This window comes from Hyperolius riggenbachi, chromosome 4 (genome assembly GCF_040937935.1).
Source record: "Hyperolius riggenbachi isolate aHypRig1 chromosome 4, aHypRig1.pri, whole genome shotgun sequence".
In the NCBI taxonomy this organism is placed as follows: domain Eukaryota; kingdom Metazoa; phylum Chordata; class Amphibia; order Anura; family Hyperoliidae; genus Hyperolius; species Hyperolius riggenbachi.
This window is the reverse complement of record NC_090649.1, coordinates 172,624,306-172,651,994: the sequence shown is the minus strand read 5'-3', so window position 1 is coordinate 172,651,994 and position 27,689 is coordinate 172,624,306. Positions and strand designations below refer to the sequence as shown.

Below are 27,689 nucleotides of genomic sequence, written 5' to 3'. Positions count from 1 at the left end.
ATGAAATGCGATCGCGATTCCGATCGTGATCGCAATCACGTTTCAATTTCCACCATGCGATTGCGATTGAGCTACTATACTCATTATAGTCTAGCTCAATCGCATACAAAACGCGGCAGGACAAAGATTGCGCTTTGACCAAAATCGCATCGCAATCGGATCGCACTAATGGAAATTGCTGCTGCAGTTTCCATTAGTTTAATGTACCTTGCGATTTGCGATCAGAAGCAAATCGCAAATCGCAGGGTAGTGGAAAAAGGCCCTGAGGCCTCTTGCACACTGCAAGGGATTCCGATTCAGATTCCGCTTTTTAATCAGTTTTTACATCCGATTCAGATTCTGATTTGCAGTTTGCTCCCTGCACACTGCAAATCTGAATCTGAATCGGATGTAAAAACTGATTAAAAAGCGGAATCTGAATCGCGTGCAGTGTGCAAGAGGCCTTACAGTGATACCTGCAGGGGGAGGGGCACACAGCTGCCATTAGCACACTGTGCTGTGTGGTATTCTTATACACAATTGCTATTTGCATTAAGATGGGGATGATCTTGACACCTTAGCATAACAAAGGAAGCATGAATAGTATAACCATAAACTATAGCAGGTGCTGCAAATGTGCTAATTAAGCTGTAATTATTTTTAGATTTGGTGCATACTCTTCTGGATTTACAATGTACGTGGCTACATGCCCCTTATAATAATTGTGGGGAATGGTGTGTTGTGTTGGCTCTGTGAGTTTTGGTTAGTGAAGTGGATCTGACCTGGTAATTATTTTTTTTTCTTTTTTAAGCTTATTTTGAAAAACATTTCTCTACACAAATATAATATAGGCTACATATTCTCCTCTTCACAAGATTGGTGGTTTGGGGAGTGGGCAAGGCACCCAAAAAGCCAGGAATGGCCCTGCTGTGATGTATCTGGTCTTAGTAATAACTGCAGTAGATGAGACAAAAGACAAGACAAATAGCATTTATATTGCGCTTTTCTCCTGGCGGACTCAAAGTGCCAGAGCTGCAGCCACTAGGGCGCGCTCTATAGGCAGTAGCAGTGTTAGGGAGACTTGCCAAAGGTCTCCTACTGAATAGGTGCTGGCTTACTGAACAGGCAGAGCCGAGATTCGAACCCAGGTCTCCTGTGTCAGAGGCAGAGCCCTTAACCATTACACCGCCCAGCCATGAGTGTTGAATTACTTCTGTATGTAATGCTAGGTACACACCATACAATTTTGTGTTAGATGGTTCAATAGATAATTTCCGACATGTCCGATCTTATTTTAGATTGTTTTTCTGATCGATTTCTCATAGAAGTGAATGGAAATAGATAAGAAAAGCATCACATCCGAAATTGATCGGAAAATCGAATCTGAAATCAATTGAACGGAAAATCAACTGAAAAAATGCATCGCGTGTACCCAGCATTAGTCTTGAGATGTTGGTGCAAAGAGAACACCAATAGTATTCCAGTGCACTTTTTAAACTGGTCATGAACCAGCTAGTGACTGGATAGTGTAATGGTTAAGTGCTCTGCCTCTGACGCACTCGACCAGTGTTCCAATCCTGGCTCTTCCTGTTCAGTAAGCCAGCACCTAGTAAGGAGACCTTAGGCAAGACTCTCTAACACTGCTACTTCCTATAGAGTTCGTCCTAGTGGCTGCAGCTCTGGAGCTTTGAGTCCATCTGGAGAAAAGCGCAATATACTGTAAATGTTTGTCATAAATGTTCCAAGTTGAAAACCCTAAAAATTGTTATTACAGGGACAGCAGTATTCTGGGTTACTCACTTTTTGATTTTACTTTTTCCTATAACCTTTTCCTTTGTTACGTTATACTTTCCTTTTCTAACAGTAATACTGTGTTGGAAGAAATAATTACACCTAGATCCAAATGTCAGTTGTTAATACTGTAAGAGATACCGTTCCCCTATCCCTTGTCTGACTGCTAAGAACTTGCTGCATTGAAAATGGTTGATGCTTTGGGGAATAAACACAAAAAAAATCTATTAATTGGGTACACAAGCATCTTCTTCAACCTCTTAAAAATAAAGCTCTGTTCAGCTGGGACAAAATAAAGCACTTCTGGCTAGACCTTTCTTGGCAAGTTCTGTCTTTTCAGCAGAGCACACTGAGCTAAAAGGCTATTTATGCAAATGGCTAAATTCACAATTCACTGTGCTTTGAGTGCTCAACCTTTAATCTCTTCCTGCCAAACAGTACTACTGCAGGACTTCTTGTCTCACAGGACTGGACTTTTATAGCAATGTGGGGGAAAGGCACTAGTATACCTGAAACCATAGGAACAAACGCCATAAAAAGAAAAAATTTGTAAAAAATCTTCTCTTACATTTTTGCAAAGTAAAATCCACAGTCTTGTGTTTTGTGCTATTGCAGTAGTATATTTTACACAACTGTGTAAAGGTGGCCGACTGTTTATGCTTAAAGGAATCATCAGGCGAATTTACAAAAATCTACTTCACTCACCTGGGGCTTTCTCCAGCCCCTTGCAGCTGACTGTCCCATGCTGTCACCTCCGGTCTCCGCCGCTGCCCTGCTGTTGCCTCACAGTGCAGAGGACCACTGCGAGGTCGCCCTTACTGCGCTTGCATCAAGCGCCGCTGTCAATCACTGCCACGTTGTCCGCGGCTTACTGCGTAGGCGCAGAACTTTTACGGTTTGAGCATCACCACATGGTGCGTCGCACGGAAATGCTGCATCCCGTCTATCACAGTGACCGCGGTGCAGTGGGTCCAGGTGCGGTAACGCATTGCAGTGCTGTGCATTACTAAATGACTTGCTTGTATACCACAGAAGAAGTTAAATGGAAAGTATGCCTCACTGATTTGGTTGTGCCGCAGCGCTACCGTGAGGTGGGACTTCGGGACCGTTGCGGTGTGATTCACAATGGCCACTACCAAGTGTAAGGGGGCCTTAAAGTGAACTACAGGTGAGAATGATATGAAGGCTGCCATATTTATTTCCTTTTAAACAATACCAGTTGCATGGCAGTCCTGTTGATCTTCTGGCATCAGTAGCGTAGGAGTCACAACCCTGAAACAAGCATGCGGCTCATCCTGTCAGACTTGAGTCAGAGCACCTGATCTGCATGCTTGTTCAGGGTGTAGGGCTAAACGTATTACGCCTGGTACACACCATGCAATTTCTCATCAGATGGATGGGTCAAATAATTTATTTCCGACAGGTCCAATCTGATTTCCAATCCTTTTTCTGATCGATTTTGTATAGAAACGATTGGAAAATTGGTCAGAAAAACAATCGGATATCAGATTGGGCCTGTCAGAAATTTAAAATGACATAAAAATGGCAGCCTCCATATTTTTTTTTTTTTTCACCTCAGGTTACCTTTAAGAGATATAAGCATTTTGCAGGGTGGGATCTGCCTTTTCTTTCACTCGTGGTTGATGCTTTTAAATTAAGTTGAGTAGCTGGTAATGGCCTATGGTAGCTAAAGTCCAGGGTTTAATTTGTGTATAATAAAAGAGCCCAAGTCTGTTGTGAGTATAGTAGGCTTCAGCAGAGACACATTAGTGAATTAACCATAACCGATTCCCTGAGACCATGAATGTTTGTACTCTTGGAGGGTTCGGAAAGAATAATACATAGGAATAAATCCACTAGGTGAGTGTATGAGTTCTGTAGGAAGTACAGGATCTTCTCAAAAAATTAGCATATTGTGATAAAGTTCATTGTTTTCTGTAATGTACTGATAAACATTAGACTTTCATATATTTTAGATTCAAATACACACAACTTGAAGTAGTTCAAGCCTTTTATTGTTTTAATATTGATGATTTTGTCATACAGCTCATGAAAACCCAAATTTCCTATCTCAAAAAATTAGCATATTTCATCTGACCAATAAAAGAAAAGTATTTTTAAAACAAAAAAGTCAACCTTCAAATAATTATGTTCAGTTATGCACTCAATACTTGGTCGGGAATTCTTTTGCAGAAATGACTGCTTCAATGCGGCGTGGTATGAAGGCAATCAGCCTGTGGCACTGCTCAGGTGTTATGGAGGCCCAGGATGCTTCGATAGCGGCCTTAAGCTCATCCAGAGTGTTGGGTCTTGCGTCTCTCAACTTTCTGTTCACAATATCCCACAGATTCTCTATGGGGTTCAGGTTAGGAGAGTTGGCAGGCCAATTGAGCACAGTAATACCATGGTCAGTAAACCAATTACCACTGCTTTTGGCACTGTGAGCAGGTGCCAGGTCGTGCTGAAAAATGAAATCTTCATCTCCATAAAGCTTTTCAGCAGATGGAAGCATGAAGTGCTCCAAAATCTCCTGATAGCTAGCTGCATTGACCATGCCCTTGATAAAACACAGTGGACCAACACCAGCAGCTGACATGGCACCCCAGACCATCACTGACTGTGGGTACTTGACACTGGACTCCAGGCATTTTGATATTTCCCTCTCCCCAGTCTTCCTCCAGACTCTGGCACCTTGATTTCCGAATGACATGTAAAAGTTGCTTTCATCCGAAAAAAATACTTTGGACCACTGAGCAACAGTCCAGTGCTGCTTCTCTGTACTTCTGCCGCTGTTTCTGGTTCAAAAGTGGGTTCATGCTTCCATCTGCTGAAAAACTTTATGGAGATGATTTCATTTTTCAGCACGATCTGGCACCTGCTCACAGTGCCAAAACTACTGGTAAATGGTTTACTGACCATGGTATTACTGTGCTGAATTGGCCTGCCAACTCTTCTGACCTGAACCCCATAGAGAATCTGTGGGATATTGTGAAGAGAAAGTTGAGAGACGCAAGACCCAAACACTCTGGATGAGCTTAAGGCCGCTATCGAAGCATCCTGGGCCTCCATAACACCTGAGCAGTGCCACAGGCTGATTGCCATTGAAGCAGTCATTTCTGAAAAAGGATTCGCGACCAAGTATTGAGTACATAACAGAACATAATTATTTAAAGATTGACTTTTTTTGTTTTAAAAACACTTTTCTTTTATTGGTCGGATGAAATATGCTAATTTTTTGAGATAGGAAATTTGGGTTTTCATGAGCTGTATGCCAAAATCATCAATATTAAAACAATAAAAGGCTTGAACTACTTCAGTTGTGTGTATTTGAATCTAAAATATATGAAAGTCTAATGTTTATCAGTACATTACAGAAAATAATGAACTTTATCACAATATGCTAATTTTTTGAGAAGATCCTGTACAGTGCTTGGTCAATTGCCAGTGCATCTTCTGGTGAAGGGTTTGGTGTACTCTGCATTTATTTCAGTACAGGGCAAAACTCTCAAGAACAGAATAACAAAGTCCTATTCTTAGTATGATGGCTAACCCACTGTCTAGTGCTCAGTCCATTGCAAGTTCCCTGATATGTTATACTGTAGATGTGAGACTGTATGACTTAAGCGATATTGGCCCGATTGTCAGCTGACACAGTAATAAGCTGTGTGAATGAAATGAGTAGTAGTGTCTGCTCCATGCTGGAACAAAAGCTTACAGTTGATAACATTGCTTCATACAACAACTGTAACACATTGATAACAGAAGTGAAACCAGATGCAGCAGCACATTCCCTTGCCTGCAGCACAGACAAAGGGGGCCTATGTATAAAGCCTTCCTTGTAAATTTAGCTTGAAATGTAACACCTAACAGACTTAACACTTCATAGTGTTTATAAAATTAAACTTTGCACTTAAGTTCACATATTTATCCTGACTACCAAACACAGCTTGGAAGTTCAGATGGATTTCAGAGTGTTTTTTAAATGTTTGGCAGAAGTCTCCATATTTCCTGTACTGCCACACATGAAATCCCTCCAGTCCTTGAACTGATGCCAAATATCACAAACTTAATTATTGCTTGAGGGCTAAAAAGAACAGTATCTTAATAAAAACGACTTGACATAGCGCCGTGATACTTTTGTAGGATGATATAGGTGTTGTCACTGAACTTTCCAGTTTTCTATCACTCTGCAGTTCACATCCACAGTATATGTCATGCGTGTGTGCATTGTTAAACAAAATGCACTCACAATACTGGGTACTAGGGTACTTGGTTAAAATGTGCAGCAGAACACGATCTGCGTGGTGTTTTTATGGTCTACATATGTTTGCGTACATCCCAAAAACATACAGCTGCGTTAACTGCTGTCTCCTCTTTCAAAAGTTTCCTTAAAGCGGATCCGAGATGAAAAACTAACTATGACAAGTAACTTGTCTATATATCTTATGTACAGTTTAGATGGTTTAAACAGCAAATCTGTCTGCATACTGCTTTAATAGAATATGATTATTTCTTCCTGTGATACAATGACAGCAGCCATGTTGTTTGTAAACATTACACAGAGGCAGGCTTATCTGCATCATCAGCACTCAGATTGAAAAAAACCTAATCCCCCCTCCTCCTCCCTCCTCCCCTCTGCCTCTGAAATCTCTGGCTAGTAATACCTCCCACTCCTCCTGCCTAGACTGAGCTCCCATGAGCCCTTGCTACTGCCAAGGCTCTCTAAAAACTGTGGGTGGGGCTTATTTAGTTTATAGGAATTCCCTATAAACTATAGGAAAGGAACACAATTATGCAATGAGTAAAAGTTCATCTCGGATCCACTTTAAAGGGAACCTAAACTGAGAATATGGATTTTTCCTTTTAAAATAACACCAGTTGCCTGAGTCTCCTGCTGATCCTGTGTCTCTAATACTTTTAGCCACAGCCCCTCAACAAGCATGCAGATCAGGTGCTCTGACTGAAGTCAGACTGGATTAGCTGCATGCTTGTTTCGCGTGCTTTCTTGCTACGGATTGCTTACACATAGATTCCTGTTGCGATTGGACAGTGAGTCAACTATTGGAGCTGCTTATACCATATTACTCTATGCTCCAGTTCATGCAAAGGGGCAACGTGTGCCTCGTGTTTGGTAGGTCGCATTAAAGCTGACTCAGAACTTTGACGCTGCTATACTTGTATAGGATAAATTGATGCCTGGCGAAAAATGGAAATTAGTAAATGTATGATTCAAAGATGGACATTCTAACATATGAACTTGGATGAGAAGTTGCTTTATCTAAGTAAAATCTGGACTCATATATGCTATTTACAGTGGTACCACGTGCTTTTTTTGCTCGTGGCAGTTGCAATCCAGCTATTAGGTCAGGTGCACTGGACTTTTAGATCTTAAGTCAGGCGCAATATAGATAAATATCCTGATGGTCAGAAGTGATGATGTTGGTTTATAGCCCCATGTTTTTGATATGATTGGCAGGCAATCTGTGTTCCAGAAAGTTGATCATATTGGTCGTTATAATTTTGAAGTTTTACCTCTGTGAGTGTATAAAAGCTTTTTTGACCTGGCCCATATGTTCGTTTTTTCAATGCGGATGGCCAGGGTACCTCATGCGATTTATTAGAGGAAACTGCAGACACCAATGTGATAAACTGATTGCTGGATTTTTATGCTGGGAAAGATTAAGGGGGATTGATTAAGGCAAGCAATTGTTGGATTCTGTCTAAAAATATGTTTTGACTTTTTTGATATTATAAAATAAATTTTAGCTATTTTTGCATTAAAAAACTGTTCTTACAGTTTTATTAACTTATAGCCTTATTTTGTGGTGTGCAGCTTTGTACTGGTTGGTGCTATATGTGTTTTTTCTTTTTACCAGTAGTTTCTTTTTACCAGTGCTAGCACCCACTTATGGCATAAACTGCTTACCAATACTAAATAATATTTTTTACTTGGTGAAGCCAAAAGATGGCTCACCCTGTTCCTGCTGAATCTCCTGCCCATGCCAAATACTGTTCCACCTCCGAGTTGTAGCAATTCAGGGGGGACCCATAATACTGGCTTCGCCGATTTATGGTGAGTGATTTACCTATTTATTTTCTAACTTGAGCACTGGCTCTCTCCAGCGTCCAAATTGGTCACTGAGCGCCACTTTGTAATTCTCATTATGGCCTATGGTGGCGCCCAAATGATCGGCGTACAGCTGCGCTAAAATTGGATACCGTAATTCGATGTGGTGACCTACCCATGCCCAAAATCCCCACTTCCTGGCTAAATCCTGAAGTGTTCACAATCTACATGCTTGATGGTCTGTTAATTTCACCAGAACTGCAATCTTCTCAACAGACCCCTGCACACTCCTGCTCTGTTCATGCCTCTGCCAGCAAATAGGAATTCTGTCTTGGCAGCTGCTACATAAAAACGAGGACTCTTAAGGTGCCCATACACCCAATTATTTTTTTTTCATTCGATTCCCTGCAGTGTCGATCACTCCGATTGGATGGGAATCAATTCCATTAAATGCTAAATTCAATCGATTTTAACTAAAATGTATCAAAAGTATCAAGCGGACGATCGATGGGCCATAGCAATACAATGCATCGAACAGGGCATCGCTGCAGTTCCCTGCTAGAATCTATTAAAAATCAATGTGCTGTGTGTGTTTGGAACCAATTCCTTCTGATTCAATTTCTTTCTGAGAGGAATTTATCATTTTGGGACATTGGGAGGAAATCTAGAAGTGTATAGCTATTATTATTTATTAGATTTATATAGCGCCAACATATTACGCAGCGCTGTACAATAAATAGGATTACAGACAATCATAACAGGGTTGACAGAACAATACAGGTAACAGACCATAGATACAACAATACAGGTAATAGCAATAATATACGCAACACAATGCTTTAAGTTTGTACACTCTCTAGATCAGGAAAAGAAAATAGATATTTTCCTGATGCTGATAATTTTTCCTGGTCTACCTCCTGGTCCTGGTCTATTCAGCCAAAATCTATCTATCTATCTATCTATCTATCTATCTATCTATCTATCTATCTATCTATCTATCTATCTATCTATCTATATATATATATATATATAATCTCTATATGACCAGCTTTGTTAAGTTGGTCATTTACTAAACTTCCACCCCTTCTGTTCTACCATGCATCACTCGTACAAACAACAAGTATTCCTGATCAATGGCTGATCAATATTTTGACAAAATATTGATTGGGAATGCCCAGATTTTAATTGAGGTTTATTAAATGTGATGTTCCTAGCAAACCTTATGTCTGACCTATTAAAAATAGTATATAGTGTATGTGTGGATTTAACTGATAACTGTGTAAAAGTGATTTCTTTGTGGTCAGTTCCTACTGTACACTGCAATTTGCTTTTCTCACTTGTAAAATGTACTTCAGTTTCTGCTTTGCCACTCCTCCCCCCCCCCCCCCCCCCTTCAGTTTCAATGGCATTCTACCACCTAGGTGTAAAAATAATTGATACACAATATAACCAACCTCTTTTTCTTTATGTACCCTTTTTCATAGATTGTAAGCAATGATTTTTACAGCCTAAGCTATTTTGGAGTTTTTATCTTAGTAGTATTGCAAGATTGAATTCCCAGTATAATAAAAAAAAAATTCTAGTTGAAATAATAAATAGGAGGATATATGGCGTGTGACAAATATTCCATCAAGAAGATGATTTTTGGCATCTGTTTCACACACCTTCACCTATTTTTACTTCACCCTGGTAGTCATGTAATTGACCAGGTTTTGGTTTTATATCACCATTAAAGAGACTCCGTAACAAAAATTGCATCCTGTTTTTTATCATCCTACAAGTTCAAAAAGCTATTCTAATGTGTTCTGGCTTACTGCAGCACTTTATACTATCACTGTCTCTGTAATAAATCAATGTATCTTTCCCCTGTCAGACTTGTCGGCCTGTGTCTGGAAGGCTGCCAAGTTCTTCAGTGTTGTGGTTCTGCTATGAACTCCCCCTTCCAGGCCCCTCTATGTACACTGCCTGTGTGTTATTTAGGATTAGAGCAGCTTCTCTCTTCTCTCTTATCTTTTACAAGCTGGATAAATCGTCCTCAGAGCTGGCTGGGCTTTCACATACTGAAGAATTACAGACAAGGGCAAAGCTGTTTGCAGGAAGAAACAATCAGCCTGAAACTTCAGTGCATGAGAACAGGGGGAAAGAAACACACAAATGATCTCTTGAGATTCAAAAGGAAGGCTGTACACAGCCTGCTTGTGTATGGATGTATTTTCTATGTGTGGACATACTGTACATCAACCTACTTCCTGTTTTGGTGGCCATTTTGTTTGTTTATAAACAAACTTTTGAAAACTGTTTTTAACCACTTTTAATGCGGCGAGGAGCGGCGAAATTGTGTCAGAGGGTAATAGATGTCCCCTAACGCACTGGTATGTTTACTTTTGTGCGATTTTTAACAATACAGATTCTATTTAAGTCGTAGACCCCTTTTACTGATTGTATTACACTTTGTGTTGCCTACAAACTTAAACCAGTGGAGTAATTTGCTAGGACAGGATGATTGTTTTTGCTGTACTGTGTCAAATAAGAAGACTTCTTTTCTCCAATGCAAAGTACAAATTTGCCTTTCTAAAAATGGAAGACATTTGCCATTATTCCAGAGTGGGCATAAGAGGTTTCCCACAATGCATCAATGCTGAATATGCAAATTGCCCCTTTGTTGTCACTGTAAGCTAAAAACACCTCTAGGACCACTGGAATGCAATGAGGTGTCAGCTTGTTAATTGTACAGAGCCACACTAATCCACCATACATAGACTGCTTCAGACTGGTTGGTCCTCATCAGCTCTATGAGGTAGGACTTGAAACACCCAGAATAACAGATTGACTAGCAATCTCATGGTGAACAAAAACTCCTAGGACTGTGTAAGGTGCTTAAAAGTACCAAAAAGCCCTCTTACTAATGCCCCTATGCAGGAACAAGAATTGCCTATTCTGCAGTGATCCTTTGTGGGAGACCTCATGTACTCACTCCAACCTGGATAATCGCACTGACAGGAACAGCATTTCCTTTTAACTTTTTCATATGTTGTAACCAGCATCAGCTGTTGGACACCTTCCATTGTATTGTCTTGGACCAGTCAATCCAGTCTGTTTGTCTGCAGTTGAGAAGTCTTAGGTAGCCATACACTTATAGATTGCCACCCGATGTAACAAAACAATGCATTCCTTTCTGATTGGATCAGAAAGGAATGGACTACTACCACACACAGCACATTGGTATCTGCGCCTTTGTACCAGTGATAATCAAGTAGGAAGACTGGAACTCCTGGCCAGACAGTGTGGAGAGGACATGGAGGAGACCAGGTTGTGCAGGTCATGACAGTGACTGGCCATGGCTTCCTATTCCTCAGAAGAATATTGTGGTAAAGTCCTCTGAATGTGACTGGGGATTTCTTTCACAATACGGGGCTGTCCATTTTGGTGAGATGTCTTTGCAAGGCAAATTTATTGGGGTTTTGTGAATCAATCCCCATCTGTCTGGAGTTTGTATGTTCTCCTAGTGTTTGTGTAAGTTTCCACCAGGTTTTCAGATTTCCTCCCACATCCTGAAACTTGTACAGAACTGGTAAGTTTTTAGTTTTCTCATCCATAAAATTGGCAATAGACTATGACCAGTATGGTAGAAATGATAGGGATTGTATTGTTAGCTCCTCTGATGGCAGTTACTGTCAGGACTACAGGCTCTGAGAAGTGCTGCAGAAGATGTCAGCACTTTGTAAGTACACATTAATGATAATCTGGTGAGACTGCCAGACTACTACTTGTTTGGCGTAGTGTGTTGTAGCCAACTAGATCATAGGTTTATGAATGTATTATGGAATTGTTCTAAGAACTGTGCCTCTGCATGTCCAATGGTAGGGAGATGGTTTGTGTTTCTCATAGGTACTGTATTAGGCATTAAGTTTTTGTTTTAAAAATAAGAGTTGAAATAAGTGTTCTTGGGAAGTGTTTTTTTTTTACTTATTTACTGTATTTGGCCTAGTACCATCCACTGAAAATAGAGATCCTGTTTTATGAGCAGAGAATGGGGATTTCACTAAAGAAGCTTCCTCTTTTTGTTTTTGTTTTCCTTTTTTGTCCATCACCAGTGTCTCTTGTAAATATCCTAATTTTTGTGTGGAAAATCTTTACACTGTATGCAAGCTTTTTGCTCATATTTTGTCTTTAAAATTTAACAAGATATCAAACTTTTTCTCTTTTAGTGGTCTATGAGCACAGATCACGGCTAGAGAAATCTTTACAAAAGGAAAGACTTGAACTGAAGAAAGCAAGAGAAGGTAAGGCATTGCCTGCTTCAGTAAAAGTGGAACGCAAAAGCTTTTTTTATTTAATGCAAAGTATTTACTGTGCACCTTAAGGCTGGTATCACAGTGGGACGTTAAAGTTCCACGTTACAGCAGCCAGTAACGCAGCCTAAATCACAGCACTGTAAAATCAATGTGCTGTTCACAGTGCACATGTTGCATTAGTGTATAACACTGCACGTTAAAGAGACTCTGAAGCGAGAATAAATCTCGCTTCAGAGCTCATAGTTAGCAGGGGCATGTGTGCCCCTGCTAAACAGCCGCTATTGCGCCGTTAAACGGGGGTCCCTTCACCCCCAAACCCACCCCCGCAATAGTTGGTCGTAGACTTGGTCGTGATTTATTTCTTCCTGGAGGCAGGGCTAACGGCTGCAGCCCTGCCTCCAGTCGCGTCCATCAGCGGCGCATCGCCGCCTCTCCCCCGCCCCTCTCAGTGAAGGCTGACAGAAGAGCGTGGGGCAGGGCTGCGGCGGTTAGCCCTGCCCCAATGCGGAAGCGCTCCCCCGCTGCACGGAGGGGATTTGAGGGATCAGGGACCCCCGTTAAGCCGCGGGATAGCGGCGTTTTAGCAGGGGCACACATGCCCCTGCTATCTATGAGGTCTGAAGCGAGATTTATTCTCGCTTCAGACTCTCTTTAAATGAAAGTGCAGTGCACATGCTCAGTGACTAGCCACATGGCTAAGTAATATTCACTGCACTGTGGTGACTCCTCGTGGGACTTGTAGTGTTGTCCGGATCATGAACAAATCGTTCATTTGATCCGGATCTTTTTTTGTGAGTCGAATCATCCGGATCATCACAATGAAAGATTTGGTGAGTGGATGTCTGTCTGGAAGAAACAGGAACATACAGAATGTACAGTGCAGGGAAAGTCCTGTCCTGCTAGTCATTTCACCCCCAGTCTGCTTCCCTAGTAAAATGATTCGGTACAAAGACCCGGATCTTTTCAATGATCCGATTCGAATAATCCGAATCCTTAAAAAGATCTTGACTTCCCATCACTATCTTGGAGCGGCTGCTTTGAGAGCCGTATAACGCGGCTCAATCTAACGTCCAATTTCAACACCACCACGTGTTGCGTTAGGGGCACGTTATGCGACCTTAACGTCTTAACATCCCCTAAAACGCAACGTCTTGGTGTGAAAGTAGCCTAAAGAACCCCCGAAGTGATGCAAAGCTACCTAAGGTAAACAAAGAGATATGTTCATGTTGGGTCTACATACCTCTGTGCATTGTCCAACAAACTAACTTCACCTTAACCACTTGAGGACTGCAGTCCTAAACCCCCCTAAAGACCAGGCCATTTTTAGCTTTAAGGCCAAGCTGCAGGGCCGCACAACTCGGCACACAAGTGATTTCCCCCCCCCCCCCCCCTGTCCCCACCAGCAGAGCTTTCTGTTGGTGGGGTCTGATCGCAAATATTTGTCTCTTTATTTTTTAAATAAAATGCCCATTTTTTTTTAATTTAATTTTGTAGGTCTCCCTCCCTCCCCCTCCCCCCCCCAGCCAATCATCGTGATCGGCTGTCATATGCTTCAGTCTATGACGGCTGATCACTTGTTTGCCTGTCCCCAGTACAGTGCTGCCTTAGATCACAGCACTGTACAGACTTATTAGACAGCGGTTTCACTGTCTAACAGTCTCCAGGCCGTTGGGAGGCTGAAGGTGGAGTGGATCTCCGTCATCAGAGCGGGGATGCACGCGGATCTGCGCACGCGCTCCCCTGCAATCCCCATTCCAGACCATTCATGCCAATCAGCATAGAGTGGTCCTGGAGCTGCCGCCACATTCACGCCAATTGGCGTGGAGCGGTTGGCAAGCAGTTAAATATGATGATGATTTTTAATACTTTGTTGAAAATCCTGTGCAGGTGATGACTGCTTGCTATTAGGAACCTATGCACATCACTGAATGCTGGATTTCCACTTTAATAATGCTATACCAGACCTATGCTGCTACTGTCTTTAGTTGTTGTTTGTCCTTTGCTCGTTTTGTCTTCAGCAAGTGCAATGCATGTCAAATTGGGTTGAGATCCAGTGAATGACTTGACCATTTCAAGAATGTACTCTTCTTTATTTACAAAAAACTCTTGGGTTATTTGTCCGTATTCACCATGAAACACCATCTTGACTTTTTTTTCAGTATTCATGTGAATCTGAGCATACACACAGTTCTGCGTTCATTCTTCTGCTTCTGACAGTAGATATCTAACTAACATACAGTAGTGACCCAGTTCCATTTTCATCTACAAATTCCTATACTTCTTTCATTATGTTATACCGATGTTATGGTAGGCCTTAGTTCAAGAACCATCCATTCTCTTCTCCATGCTCCTCCACGATTGGGTCAACATCCGCGTTGATCGGAAGTCATGCAAGTCAATGGCGCCACAAATATTTTAAACTGCTTCCCATTGCGCATGTGCGGAAGTGTATTTTTTTTAATACACTGCCTTATAATTTGTATTTCGGCCACAGGAAGTGACACAACGCTACAGAGCCTCACTTATAGTTTGGTTTGCTGCCATAAACTCCATTACTGCGCATCAACGTAGGTGTCTACAAAGCCTCTTTTTAGCGTTGCGGTGTGCTGCGAGCATCCGAGCGCACCACAAAAAAAATGCAGGCTGCTAATGTGAAACCGACCTAATGGTTGAAGAAAACCTGAACTGAAAATTAAGTCAAAATAAACATACACAAGTCATACTTGCCTCCCGTGTAGTCTACTCCTCAGTGTCTTTCTCCTGTCCCGCGTCCTGTTTGTCCACTGTGAACAAGGAAATTCTCTGTCCTCCATTTTGAAAATGGCCATTACCCCATAACAGCTTTCTGGTCAGCACACTGTTAAACTGTAACATTGTCCACTTGAGCCATAGGGAAACATGGACATTACTTGGCACATCAGTCGTCTTCTCAGCTATAACTGACAGCAACTGATATACTTCTGTTCTGACAAAATGTTGTCAGAACTGGAAGGGATCATTTTCAGAAGAAAATGGTGAGCTTCTGAGAGTAACTGATGGCAAGGTAACTATGTAATGTTCATTTGAAGTTACCTCATGTGTTTATTTTAAATATGTTTACTCAGTACAGGTTCCCTTTAAAGAGAATCTGTATTGTTAAAATCGCACAAAAGTAAACATACCAGTGCGTTAGGGGACATCTCCTATTCCCCTCTGTCACAATTTCGCCGCTCCCCGCCGCATTAAAAGTGGTTAAAAACAGTTTTAAAAAGTCTGTTTATAAACAAACAAAATGGCCACCAAAACAGGAAGTAGATTGATGTACAGTATGTCCACACATAGAAAATACATCCATACACAAGCAGGCTGTATACAGCATTCCTTTTGAATCTCAAGAGATCATTTGTGTGTTTCTTTCCCCCCTGAGGGGGGAGTGCATAGCAGAACCACAACACTGAAGAACTTGGCAGCCTTCCAGACACAGGCTGACAAGTCTGACAAGGGAAAGATACATTGATTTATTACAGAGACTGTGATAGTAGAAAGTGCTGCAGTAAGCCAGAACACATTAGAATAGCTTTTGGAACTTGTAGGATGATAAAAAACAGGATGCAATTTTTGTTACGGAGTCTCTTTAAGATACTTGGGCTCTAAGGGAGTTTTTCTGCAACAGTTAATACTATGCAACTCTCACTGATAAATAATTGCGGGTCGTATAACTCCTGTGTGGTAAGAAAGACACTTGTGTGAACAGGGAACAGATTAATAGTTTCAAGATTCAAAACATGAAGGCAGTTAAACTTTAAACCAAAATAAGGGTTTGGGATACGAGGAAAGTCCTATTTAGCATTAGCACAATAGATAAAATGGTTTATCTTATGAGTTTATTTTCACTTGAAATTTGCTTTAGGGCTAGTTCACAGTGCTCCGTTGCATTGCTGAATAATTCTGCATGTCACCTCACTGCCCATACAATTCTATGGGGCTGTTCACAGTGACGGATCACATTATTCTAACTCGCTACATGCAGGCTTTGTAGTAAAGTCTACGTCCAGTCTCCATTGCAGTTCACACTCATTATAACACGTGCACTGACCACTGTGAATCAAGCCTTAATGTAAAAGATAAGGGCACGTAACCCCAAAACTTTTTCACATGCCCTGTCTAGGTGACAATGACTTTTTCTCTGAATGGTTTGCACACAATTGTGGACACTGGCGCAAGCCCCATTCCAATCCTGTTTAACCCCTTGTTTCCTTTGAAGGCAGTCATTGCCAAAACAGCTGAGCTGATCATTCAACAGCAGCAGCCCACATGGACCTTGACATGGGCAGTACTCAGCAGGGAGCACTAAAGCAGACACTGGAGACATACACCGTGTAGCAATACTATTTACAGTATATATTGACATACATTTATATATGTAAATGCAGGGCTGTGGAGTCGGTACAAAAATCTTCCGACTCCTCAGTTTATGAAATCACGACTCCGACTCCAACTCATACTCCGAGTACCTAAAATGGCCCAGACTCCGACTCCTCAGTTTATGAAATTCTGACTCCAGGTACCCAAAATGGCTCCGACTCCTTAGTCTAATACTTAACAGGGCTATGGATTTTGTACAAAAATCATCCGACGACTCAGTTTATGAAATCAACGACTCCGACTCCGGGAGCCCAAAATTGCCCCGACTCCAACCCCGACTCCACAGCCCTGTGTAAATGTATATTATTATTGTAGCTTAATAAAATTTCTGTATAATACAGGTGACACTTACATTTGTAAAGTGAATGTTAATGGCCTTCTGTGCTGACTGGTAAATCTCACTGTAAGGATAAACTAATTAACCACAAAATATATAAGAGGCGCCCAGGAGTAATAAAATACTTTTACAACCAATAAAATGAAAAAAAAAAAGTGAGGTGGCTTACCTCAAGCAAGACAATCTCGCTTAATAGAAGAGTTTGTATTGCATTGGCAATGCGTTTCGTGGGTACTTGCCCACTTCCTCAGGCTAAATGGCAGTGCCAAGCAGTACTAGTAGCCGCAGGTAAGGCTCCTTATCTGCGGGTACTGCTACTGCTTTGCACTGCTACTTTTTTTTTTTCATTCTATTTGTTTTTAAAGTATTTTATTATCACTCTTACAATATTCTCCACTACTGTGGCATGCTGCACCATTTGGGCTCCTGTTGTCTCTGTTTTTTCTTCCTGTAGGGTGTACATTTTTTTATCAACCCCCCCCCCCCCCTTAATCTAATTAACCACAAGAGACAAGAGCAAGGTCCTGGCTGTATAGTACAGAGTAAGGGCCCTTTTCCACCAGCGCGTTTGCGCTGGCTGAATCGCAAAACCGCAAACCGCTAGCGATTTTACAATCGCTACGGTTTGCTTTTTAACATAGGAATCGCGGTAGGTCATTTCCACTACCACGATTCGCTTTTGTCGGGAACGCGAACGCGCGGCGGAGCGATAATTGCCGCGATTTTGCTATGCAGTGCATAGCATAGCAAAATCGCGGCCGCAAACGTCGGGGGAATCGCCGGTTTTGCGATTCAGCAATCGCTAGCGTTCAGCATGAACGCTAGCGATTGCAGGTGGAAAAGGGCCCTAATTGCTATGATAATGCAGGTGTGAATTTAGCTTTGGTCAGCACTTCTTTCCAGAGGTGCAGTGAAATTGTTAAACGTGCACAGTGATATCTGTACATGGTTTTTATGTAAATGAAGCATCTTTGGCAATTAATTATTTAGTTTCTGTCCAATAAACTGTGAAATTGCATTTTGTCTTATCAGACAGAAGAATGCAGATTTTATTTATGTTGTCACAAGACTGTAGCAGAATTTTTTTTTTATTTTCTTTTTTTTTTTTAAAGTGCAGTAAAACATCAGACTAGACAGTTTCTCAGCTGAATACTAGTCAGTCCTTTTTTTTTTTTTTTTTTTTTCTTTTTTTTTTCTTTTCTTTTTTTCCATCTTCTGTTTAGGTGTATGAATGGGAAAAGTTTTTTTCTTATGCCCTACTGCTGCCATCTAGTGGCAGAAATAAAATTAACAACTGGCATGATAAAACCAGAACACTTTATTATGCAATGGGCAACAGCTGGATATGAAACAGGCTGCAAAACTGTCAGCTTTTGAATTGTCAATTAATTATGAGTTATGGCAATTACTGTGTTTGTTTGTGACAGAATAATGTCGGCTGAAATGTTAGTTGGTAGCCAGTCCTGACAAACATTCCGAACTCATAAATGCCCATTTACTGGTTTATTTAACACTTGAGATAATATGGCTGTGCAGCTGTTGTTGCTGCAGCAGGATACAAGCTGCTCAGCAGTTATAACTGCCAACTTTGCTCAGACTGGCTCTAAATCATCACAGAACATTTTGAAAATTAAAAGTCAAAATAATCATACACAGGTCATACCTACCTCCTGCGTTGTCTACTAATCTATCTCTTTCTCGTCTCCTGTGTCCCATTTGTTCACTGTGATCAATTGAATTCTCCATCCTCCCTTTTGAAAATGTCCATTACCCCATAAGAGCTTCCTGGTCAGCACACTGTTAAACTGTAACATCGCCGACTTGAGCCATAGGGAAACATGGACATTACCTGGTACATCAGTTGTCCTTTCAGCTATAACTGACAGCAACTGGTATATAACTGACAGCAACTAATATAATTCAGTTCTGACAAAATGTCAGAACTGGAAGGTACCAAGGGGTTTGGAATAACAGATATACAGTATGTTCACACAGCCTGACGTCCTGGGCTCGTATAACTATGCTATAAAGACTGGTACACATTAAAATGTATAAATCCCACTGCGCCAAAGTACCCGGGTTCTGAGAGGAAATGCTAATGAATTTAACTTCCAAATACCTAAAAAAAATAAAAAAAAAAAAAAAGTCAACATCTGCTAGCAACGAGCGTTAGTGTAGCATGGGTCGCGCTACTTGAGAACTGTTGTTTGCGCTGATAGTGTAACTCGCGATACTTACTCCCAGAAGTAAGTCTAGGTTGACAGTGGGACGTTGCATTGCATCGTTCCCTGTGTAACGGGAATAAAAAAGGAGTACCCCATATTACGGCCACGTTGTGTCGCATACAGCGACTGATACAGTACCTTTTAACGCACAGTTCAAGCAGTGCAATACCACATCGCCATAGACTAACATGACTTCCGGGCCGTTGCAGGTCACCGCGGATCGCGCACTGTAATGTAGATTGGGCACTTCCGGCGCAGTGTACCACAACGTGGGAAGTATGAATCATCCTATAGAGTTTCATTAGGCTGCATAAAATTGTATATATAAAACCTTGCGTTGCCTTACAGTCCACGAAAGAGAGGTCCATATAATTGCAACCACCTGGTCTTCCAATCAGGTCTTGTGATTTCACCTCAAAAGAACAAAAAAAAGATTAATCACATAGACCATATAGTCCAGGGAGCTCCGCACCATCAATGATCCCCAGTGTACTTTACATGTATCACCAATGCAATTGTTATCCACCACCATTAGGGACCGCTCTCGCCTTCTGCTGTCTCTGCCCTGACCCATAGACAGCAGCCTCAGCATAACCGTATTAGCCTCTGGCACTCTGCTCCCTTTGATAATCTGGATCCTTAAAACTCCTAAACACAAGAAACACTTCATAGCGCAGACTGCTTCAAACAAGGATGTCAGCCACCACCACTGGCTTTATGTTACCACAGTGTTTGTTATGGGGTCACCCTAATGGTGACCTAATGGTGGTGGACACGATTGCAGTGGTGATGCATGTAAAGTACACTGGGCATCATTGATGGTGCGGAGCTCCCTGGACTATATGGTCTATGCAATTAATCTTTTTTTGTTCTTTTGAGGTGAAATCGGAAGATCTGATTGGAAGACCCTGTGGTTGCAATTATATGGACTATATGGACTCTTTAGTGGACTGTAAGGCAGCGCAAGGTTTTATATATACAATTTTATTCAGATGTTTATGAGACATTTATACCTGTGCAGCAGACCTTCAGTGTAAGGGATAGGTTTTTGTTAGGGGTGGGCAATGCGCCAACTAATGCTACAATTTTAATTTAATTAGGCTGTATTAGCAGAGCGGCAATTTGCCACACCGTGCCTGTGTGAAAGAGCCCTAAGGGTAATATCGCTGTGTGCTGTCTGTGCAATTTTGTGCTTCAGACCCATGCTGTGGTAACCATGTTTGTTATTGTCGGCCAAGATACAGAGATAACACTTTTGAAAATGTGGTCTAAAAACCCCTTTTGTTTGAAATTAGAAAAAAAATAAAAACCAAATATGATTGTGCGTTCACATATACAGCTGTTAAGGAACTACAAGTCCCACAATGCATTGCAGGAGTCTGACCAGGGCTGTGGAGTCGGTACAAAAATCCACCAACTCAGACTCCTCAGTTTAGGATTCCTCCGACTCCTCTAATTTGCATATTACACTCTTGTTGATTAAAAGTATGTAACATAAAATGCATCTCTTAACTGCCAACACTTAGGAATTTTAAGACAACTGAAGTGAGAAGGATATGTAGGCTGCCATATTTATTCCCTTTTAAACAATACCAGTTACCTGGCTATTTGGCTGCTCTTCTGCCTCTAATACTTTTAGTCTAAATATAAACTGGTACAGAAAAAGGATTGACTCTTGGGTGCATGTGAAAAATTAGGAAAATCTTTAATATACCAAACTATTACAAATACACACACACACACACACACAAATACACACACACACACACACACACACACACACACGTTAAAAATCGGTAGCATTAATGATCTCATACATTAACATGTTAGGTCACTATATCCCACTGACTACAAAGAGAATACCGAGGGGCTGCAGTCCCCTTTGTCCAGTGTAATAATTTGCCTCCTGGCCCCTCAATCACAAGTTGCTGTATATGATGCTATCATAAAAGATAGAAAAAGCCACGAAACAAAGGGGGGTAGTTGTCATCTAGGACTGTGTATCTCCACCAGTTTTGACCAAAATGTCCTGCTTCAAATGACAACAAGGAAAAATGCAGGCTCCACTGATAGTCCCATTCACAAGCTTATTGGACCTCCAGAGCTATAGATAGAGTACTCCCAGCAATTATTTGCAGCATTTAAGGCATCAACACTGTGGTACTTGACCATAGATAGATATTAAGCCATGCAATAGAGCCAAAGATATTTGCAAACTTCAGATGTTGTTGTAGTACAAACATGAAGATGAAGCATATATGCGTATTGCAAATGGCAGCCATGCAGATTAGATGTATAATGCCCAGACAGTCTGTCATTTAAAACAGATTCAAGCAGTAGTTGCCTTCACAGAAGTATCAGCATGCATAGGTCCACTCATGATCCCAATCGCGGAACACGGACAATGGCAAGCTTGAAAGGTTAGGTACATGCAGTAAGCAAAAGTTCATGCAGGCATACAGGGAGGTACAAATGGTCCAACACATTACCCCATACTCCAATGTCCTTGTATGTAGATATACAGGCTGTGGTATGCCGGAGGGTACTGGAAGTCTCTAGTAATCAGTGGGTATTCGGATGCCTACTTGCTCAACATGTTTCGCCGAAAAGGTTTCGGCCTCATCAGGAACTGGCATCCTGAGATCTGTAGTGCCTCAAAGTTATGGCGTTCAGGTTGACGCCATTCAAATACCCACGGCGGCCATCCATCGCCCCCTCCGTCCCATACACCCACGCCCAGGTCCCCGCCCACATTCTACCAATCACACGCAGCCAAAGGCTAACGTGCGAAGGGGCATCTTGCGCTCCAACTGCCGCCGGCCGAATGGAAACCCGCGTTCCAAAAAGCGAAAGAGCGTCATCCCCATAAGAACAATGACGGGGAGCGAGAGGACAGGGACCCTGGGCATGCGCATGGGAACAGGGGGGCGGGGAAATGTCCCGCACAATATTAGACTAAGCAAAACAGTATTCTATAATTACATAACCTCTTCTACATATAAAATATACAATTCTGACAACGATAAAGTTAATTTGAGCCACTGAGGTCTTATAGTCCGTCTTAAAGTGGAATGATGGGGATATAAAATCCCAAACTGCCCACTGCCATATAATTACATATAGCAGCGCACCCACACAAAGAAGGACAGATCTCAGTGGAGCTCATAAATTAATAAACAAAAACTCAATGAACAATAATGTCAAAAATGGAAACCGGTGTGTAGAGCAGAAATGCCAAAAAATATATATAATAAAAAGAGGGACTCAAACTCCTATGAGGCCCTTTAAGAATAGTAACAGTAATAGTCCAGGATGCATGCAGCAAGTGTCAACCACCGCACAAAAGGGGAGGGGGGGAGGAGGAGAGAGGAGAGAACAAACACCCTGTGGGAGGGCAGTTTAAATCTACGTCATTTGTCAAAACTATTCGGGTAAGAACACACGATAGTTTATACTGTCATTGAGTCCTTTGTTTCTAGTTGCGTCTAGATTGAAAATCCAACGGGATTCAATCTGTAATCGTTTTTTATTATAATTACCACCTCTAGGGTGTTTATGTACTCTATCCAGGCCGATAAATCGAACAAATCGAGGATTACCCCGATGTACTAGATTGATGTGCCTGGAAATCGGTGATTTAAAGTTACAATAACTAATATCACTAATATGATCTTTTATTCTCTCTTTAAAGGGGAGAATAAAAGATCATATTAGTGATATTAGTTGTTACTATATTATATATATATGTTACATATTAGTTGATATTAGTTATTACCCCTAGGGGAAGATTTATCGAGCATTGCACCTAAATCTGACATAGTGCTGCTTTTTATTAAAGGGCCAGTTTTATTTATTAAGTGTCTTTGGACCCTACCAGAGCCTATAGTTCTGTGATAGTTCTGTCAAGATTGAAGATGCACATTATCGCACCAAAAGTGGTTTAATGTAGGCTTTAAGCCCTGTACAGACGGGGGGGATCACTATTGACCTGACAGGGATCAGTACTCGACCCTTGGGCGACAGTGTAGTTCTGACACTGTACAGATGCGTCACTAGTCTCCAGGCTAGCGTATGTGTCTGTTGCTATGGAGGGGTCAGAGGGAGAACAAGCGATATGCGACTGAGTGGATTCCCGTGGACTGGTGAGAGGGGAGAACCATGCTGGATTGGCTCATGATACTCTATTGAGGAAGCCCTTTATCGTCCACCGCGACCAAGTTCAAACCTACATGTATACGTAGCTCCACTTTGGAGGGATTTCTTAACAGCAGAGAAGAATTCTACATCCTGCTGTACGTCTACCATAAATGTCACACGGAGCTGTTTGCATTCTATTCTGTGTGACAGCGTTAATTAATCTCTCTGTAAATATGGCTTTGGTTTACATTATGCAAAATTTGACAGGGAAATGGGATGTGCTATTTTGACTTTGTAAATAATTACATGAGATGAGAAAAATTAGGTTACTGGGATGGAGATACTACCACTGGAATCCTAGAAGTCAGGCTGTGATTCAGCTCGAGAGGGCTATGCAAATCTAATTTACACATTTTCTGTAGACCTGGAATTAGATGGAAAACTGTATTTGTGTTTCAAGTACAGCTTTCCTTCAAACACTGCAGTCCTCATTTAAAAATAAAAAATGGCACTTGTTCGCTTTCTATAATATTCAGAGGGGATATTCTAGAAAGTGGTGTTGCTGTCCACTCATAACTCATAACAGTCACAGGGGGACGTCACCTCCCTTCCCCCTTTGATCTGTGGAAGCTGCGGATTGTGGCTGTGGGCGAGTTTTTCCCAGTACAGTAAGCAGGTAATATATACAGTAATTATACCAAAAGCCCCTCTTCCCAGATTTTCTTAAACTCCCACAACTCCCATAGATGGATGAGGGCTAATATCAGTGTTCATTGTGAGTGGATGCTACATCATAGGGACTAGGGCCACACCACCCTATTTTGGATTTTATAAATGAGGGGAGAGAAGCAGCACAGTTGCGTAGCTAGGGTATTTGACACCCGGTGCAGATAATTTACAGACTGTCACCACAACTTCGTCGCAACTGTCGCTAGTCCCGCGTGTGTATGCGGGCTAGCGACAGGAGACCTACGTGAGTCAATGGAGCATCCGGCCGGGGGATGCTCCATTCACAAACAGCTTCCGCCGCGTCTCTGACTTTCTGGCGAGACGTGTGGACAGCTGTTGCTCCCTGGTCGCGTGTATGCATGCAACAGGACAGTTGTCCCCCGTGTGTATGTAGCTTTATCCTCGCATTCCTGAGGAGGGGGCTGCTGAACGTGCTCACTCTTTTCTTACAGGGGGATGCTGCTCTGATTCAGCTCCACAGTCGGCATGGCAGGAGCTGGAGCTATGCATGCTTAGCGAGTAGAAGGGAAATGTAGATCAGGCTGGTGAAGATCTAAGTATTCTTATTTTTTTTCAGCTAGGAGCTTGTTGCACCCCCTGCTGGCTGGTACTGGAGGTGCAGATCGCATCCCCCGCACTTAGCTAGTGACGCTAGTGAAGCAGCACTCTTGTATACGGTAGATTCCAGGGGGAGGATCATTTTGCTTGTTTGTAAAGTACAAGCTAACATTTTAAAACAGGCGTGTCCTTTTATCTCAGGTCTTCATATACATAAAGCAGACAAACCAGCTACATTTTAAATCTGCATTTATAGGGATTGTCCGGCAAAACAAAAAGTTTCACTTTTCTGACGCTTCTACCAGCCCCATGCGGCCATCCTGTGCCCTCGTAGTCACTCACTGCTGCTCTGGTTCCCCGCCGCCAGCTAGTTTTGGTTTTGCCGACCTCTGGGTCATCGGGCCACATTGCATACAATTTTACGCATTCCCGCTGGTGCAGGAACATTAACACATACATTTTTACACGTTACTGGTTTAACGCATACAAATTTACGCGTTGAACCAGTAACGGGTAGAAACGTATGTGTTAATGGCTACATCATGAGATCAGAGATTTACAAAATTGTAATCAAACCAGCTTCCCCTGATTCCCCCCCCCCCCCCCCCTCGCCTTCATTAATCCAATGCTGGGACCCCCGAACCTCTTTGTAAATCAGTTTGTAAAAAAAGTTTAATCAAGCCTCACTTGCCAATATAATATAACGTTTATTAGGACACCATGTCAGAGCAAATATCAAAATTGACACACAATTAAAAACACATTAAAAACCATGAGGAACCAAAGGATATAGGCAGACTCACCCCCACTCATACATGCATCACACCAGCCATACTGCCATGCAAACCCCAAGCATATTATGTATAACCCAGATACACAAGCCTCAATTGCGGAGCACCTATAGCTCTCTATATACTCCTATAGATAAGCAGAGAGAAAAGAGGGAGCGTGTTTTCAATCTGAGACAAACAGCTGTACAGCAAAAAATTGTATAGTTTGACTTGCAAGCAGTTGAAAAAAGTTTTGCAGTCCATAACAGGCCGGTTAGTAAAAACTTTTTGTCCTGATAGACACTAGCCGCTAGTTAGAATAGCATGCATATCCTGCAAGTTGATAAATCCAGTCAAACAGCCACATTTGCATATCAGCATGAGCTTAGCTGGTTAGTAAGCGAGAAATATAGCTTCCTTCTTATCACTGTATAGGCAGAGTATACTTCAGGTGATTTCACAAGCTTGTACCTTATGTCCATGCACTTAGGATTTGCAGAGCCCTGATAGCTGCGTCCCTTCTGTGGACAGGGTGTATCCACCTGTGACAAGGATACTCACAGACCGTCTTGGGTAGCTTGTAGTGTTACACAGCAGCAGCTGTATTCCACCTCGTGATCTACCTGCACTTGCTATACCATCAGCGCGCTTGCAGGGATCAAACGAGGCTTGCATGCATCAAGAGTGGTGGGTGAAGCCGGTCTCCCTTAGCTCCTCCCACCTACATGTTTCGACGAATTGTCTTCCTCAGGGCTTGTGGACAAGGGCTTGTGGAAGAGTGCAGTGGCTGCTCTCCCATCAGTAGACCAGTGCACTGCACAGGCCCATGGCTTGGCTTTTTCAGCCAAGCCTGAGCAGCTCCATGCTACTGCGCACTTTGGCCTTGCTCATTCACAGATGGGAGTGCAACTGCGTACTTCCAGAGGGTCCCGGCATCCAGCGATGGTTGGAAAAGAGGGCTTAGATCCAGAGGCTTTCTTCTACCCAGGTAAGTATCTGCATTTCTCTCCCTTGAAAGTTACAGGTTTACTTTAATGATAAATATGCCCCATAGCAGGGTGGACAATTTAAAGCGGAATATAACCCAGCATTTCTTCTTTGCTTTAAAAAAATTATTTACAGCATATTATATACAACCAGCATTTTTTTTTTTTACTAGACCAGCATTCGAAGGGTTACACACAGAGCTTGAAAGTTCAGTGCAGTGAAATGTGGACGCATCCGAAGTTGTAGATAATGTTATCTTGTGTTTACTTAAATGTATCAAGTGAGGAATGTGACATATTCTCTGACTGCGGAGAAGCTGGTGGACACAGACGGATACTCAAAGCATTTCTGAATTTAATACAAAATGAATAAAACCAGTTATTTATCACAAAGCAAAAAACTGTACTTTTGGGAATGTATAATTTCAAAATTAATAATACTTATGCACAAATGCAAATATGATAACCGTATGGCATATAAAAAGTAGGAAAACATGTTTTTATTGAATATTATGTCAGGGTTTTAAACTGCTTTAAGAGGGAATTCAGAAATGAATCTGCCCTGCTGGTCCCAAAGAGTTAAATCTCTCTGAGCTGTGAGGGTTGGAGGGCTGGCTTGGGAAATCTACTTTATGCTGGGGAAGTACTTCCATTTCACTGGCAACGTGGAGCCACTGAATGCAGCATGCTGGGTGTTTTCAATTCATTTATTGCAAAGTACAAACATGCACTGCTCAAAATGTTGTGCTAATGAATTCAGAAGTACTTTTATATGCATAAAAAGGAGGCACCTTGGCCATTTGGGTCTTATGATTTGTCCAGCCCTATCCTACACAATATAAGATTGCTTTAAAGGGAACACAAGGTGAGAGGGCTATGAATGCTGCCATAATTATTTCCTTGTAAACAATGCCAGTTGCCTGGCAGCTCTATTGATCTTCTGGCATAAGCAGTGTCTTGAGTCCAAACTGTGGAACAAGCATATGGCTAATCCAGTAAAACCAGAGTCGGTATACCTGATCTGCTGCATACCTGTTCAGGGTCTATGGCTAAAAGTATTAGAGACACACTATCAGGACGACTGCCAGGCAACTGGTATAGTTTAAAAGGAAATACATATGGTAGCCTCTATCTCCCTTTTACCTTGGGTTCCATTTAAGTGTCTGAAGCATTTCCAATGCATTTTATACATTTTCATAACCATAGAGCTCTTTATAATATTTGTCCTTGTCTTTTTCTCTAGATCATCTTGTTTATAAACTTGAAGCACAAGAAACACTGAATAAAGGAAGAGTAAGTTGAATAATATTCTGCGATAATGAAAGTTGTTCCATTGTCCGTGTGCTCAGGATTCAGCTTTCACTTGTGCTGTGATTGCCTCTGGGTTAATAAATCCTTGTAGCAAACGCTG

The 27,689-nt window shown here is 41.8% G+C and overlaps 1 protein-coding gene across 2 annotated transcripts in view; it reads left to right on the top strand.

Annotated features, from left to right (window-relative positions):
* The window catches only part of GOLIM4 (golgi integral membrane protein 4), a 171,557-nt gene that overhangs the window by 73,170 nt on the left and 70,698 nt on the right, over positions 1-27,689 (top strand). For both annotated transcript variants that reach the window (XM_068280966.1, XM_068280965.1), the window contains exons 2-3: positions 12,046-12,120; positions 27,522-27,571. In XM_068280966.1, the coding sequence (XP_068137067.1) occupies positions 12,046-12,120; positions 27,522-27,571 (125 nt within the window). The remainder of the gene's footprint in view (positions 1-12,045; positions 12,121-27,521; positions 27,572-27,689) is intronic.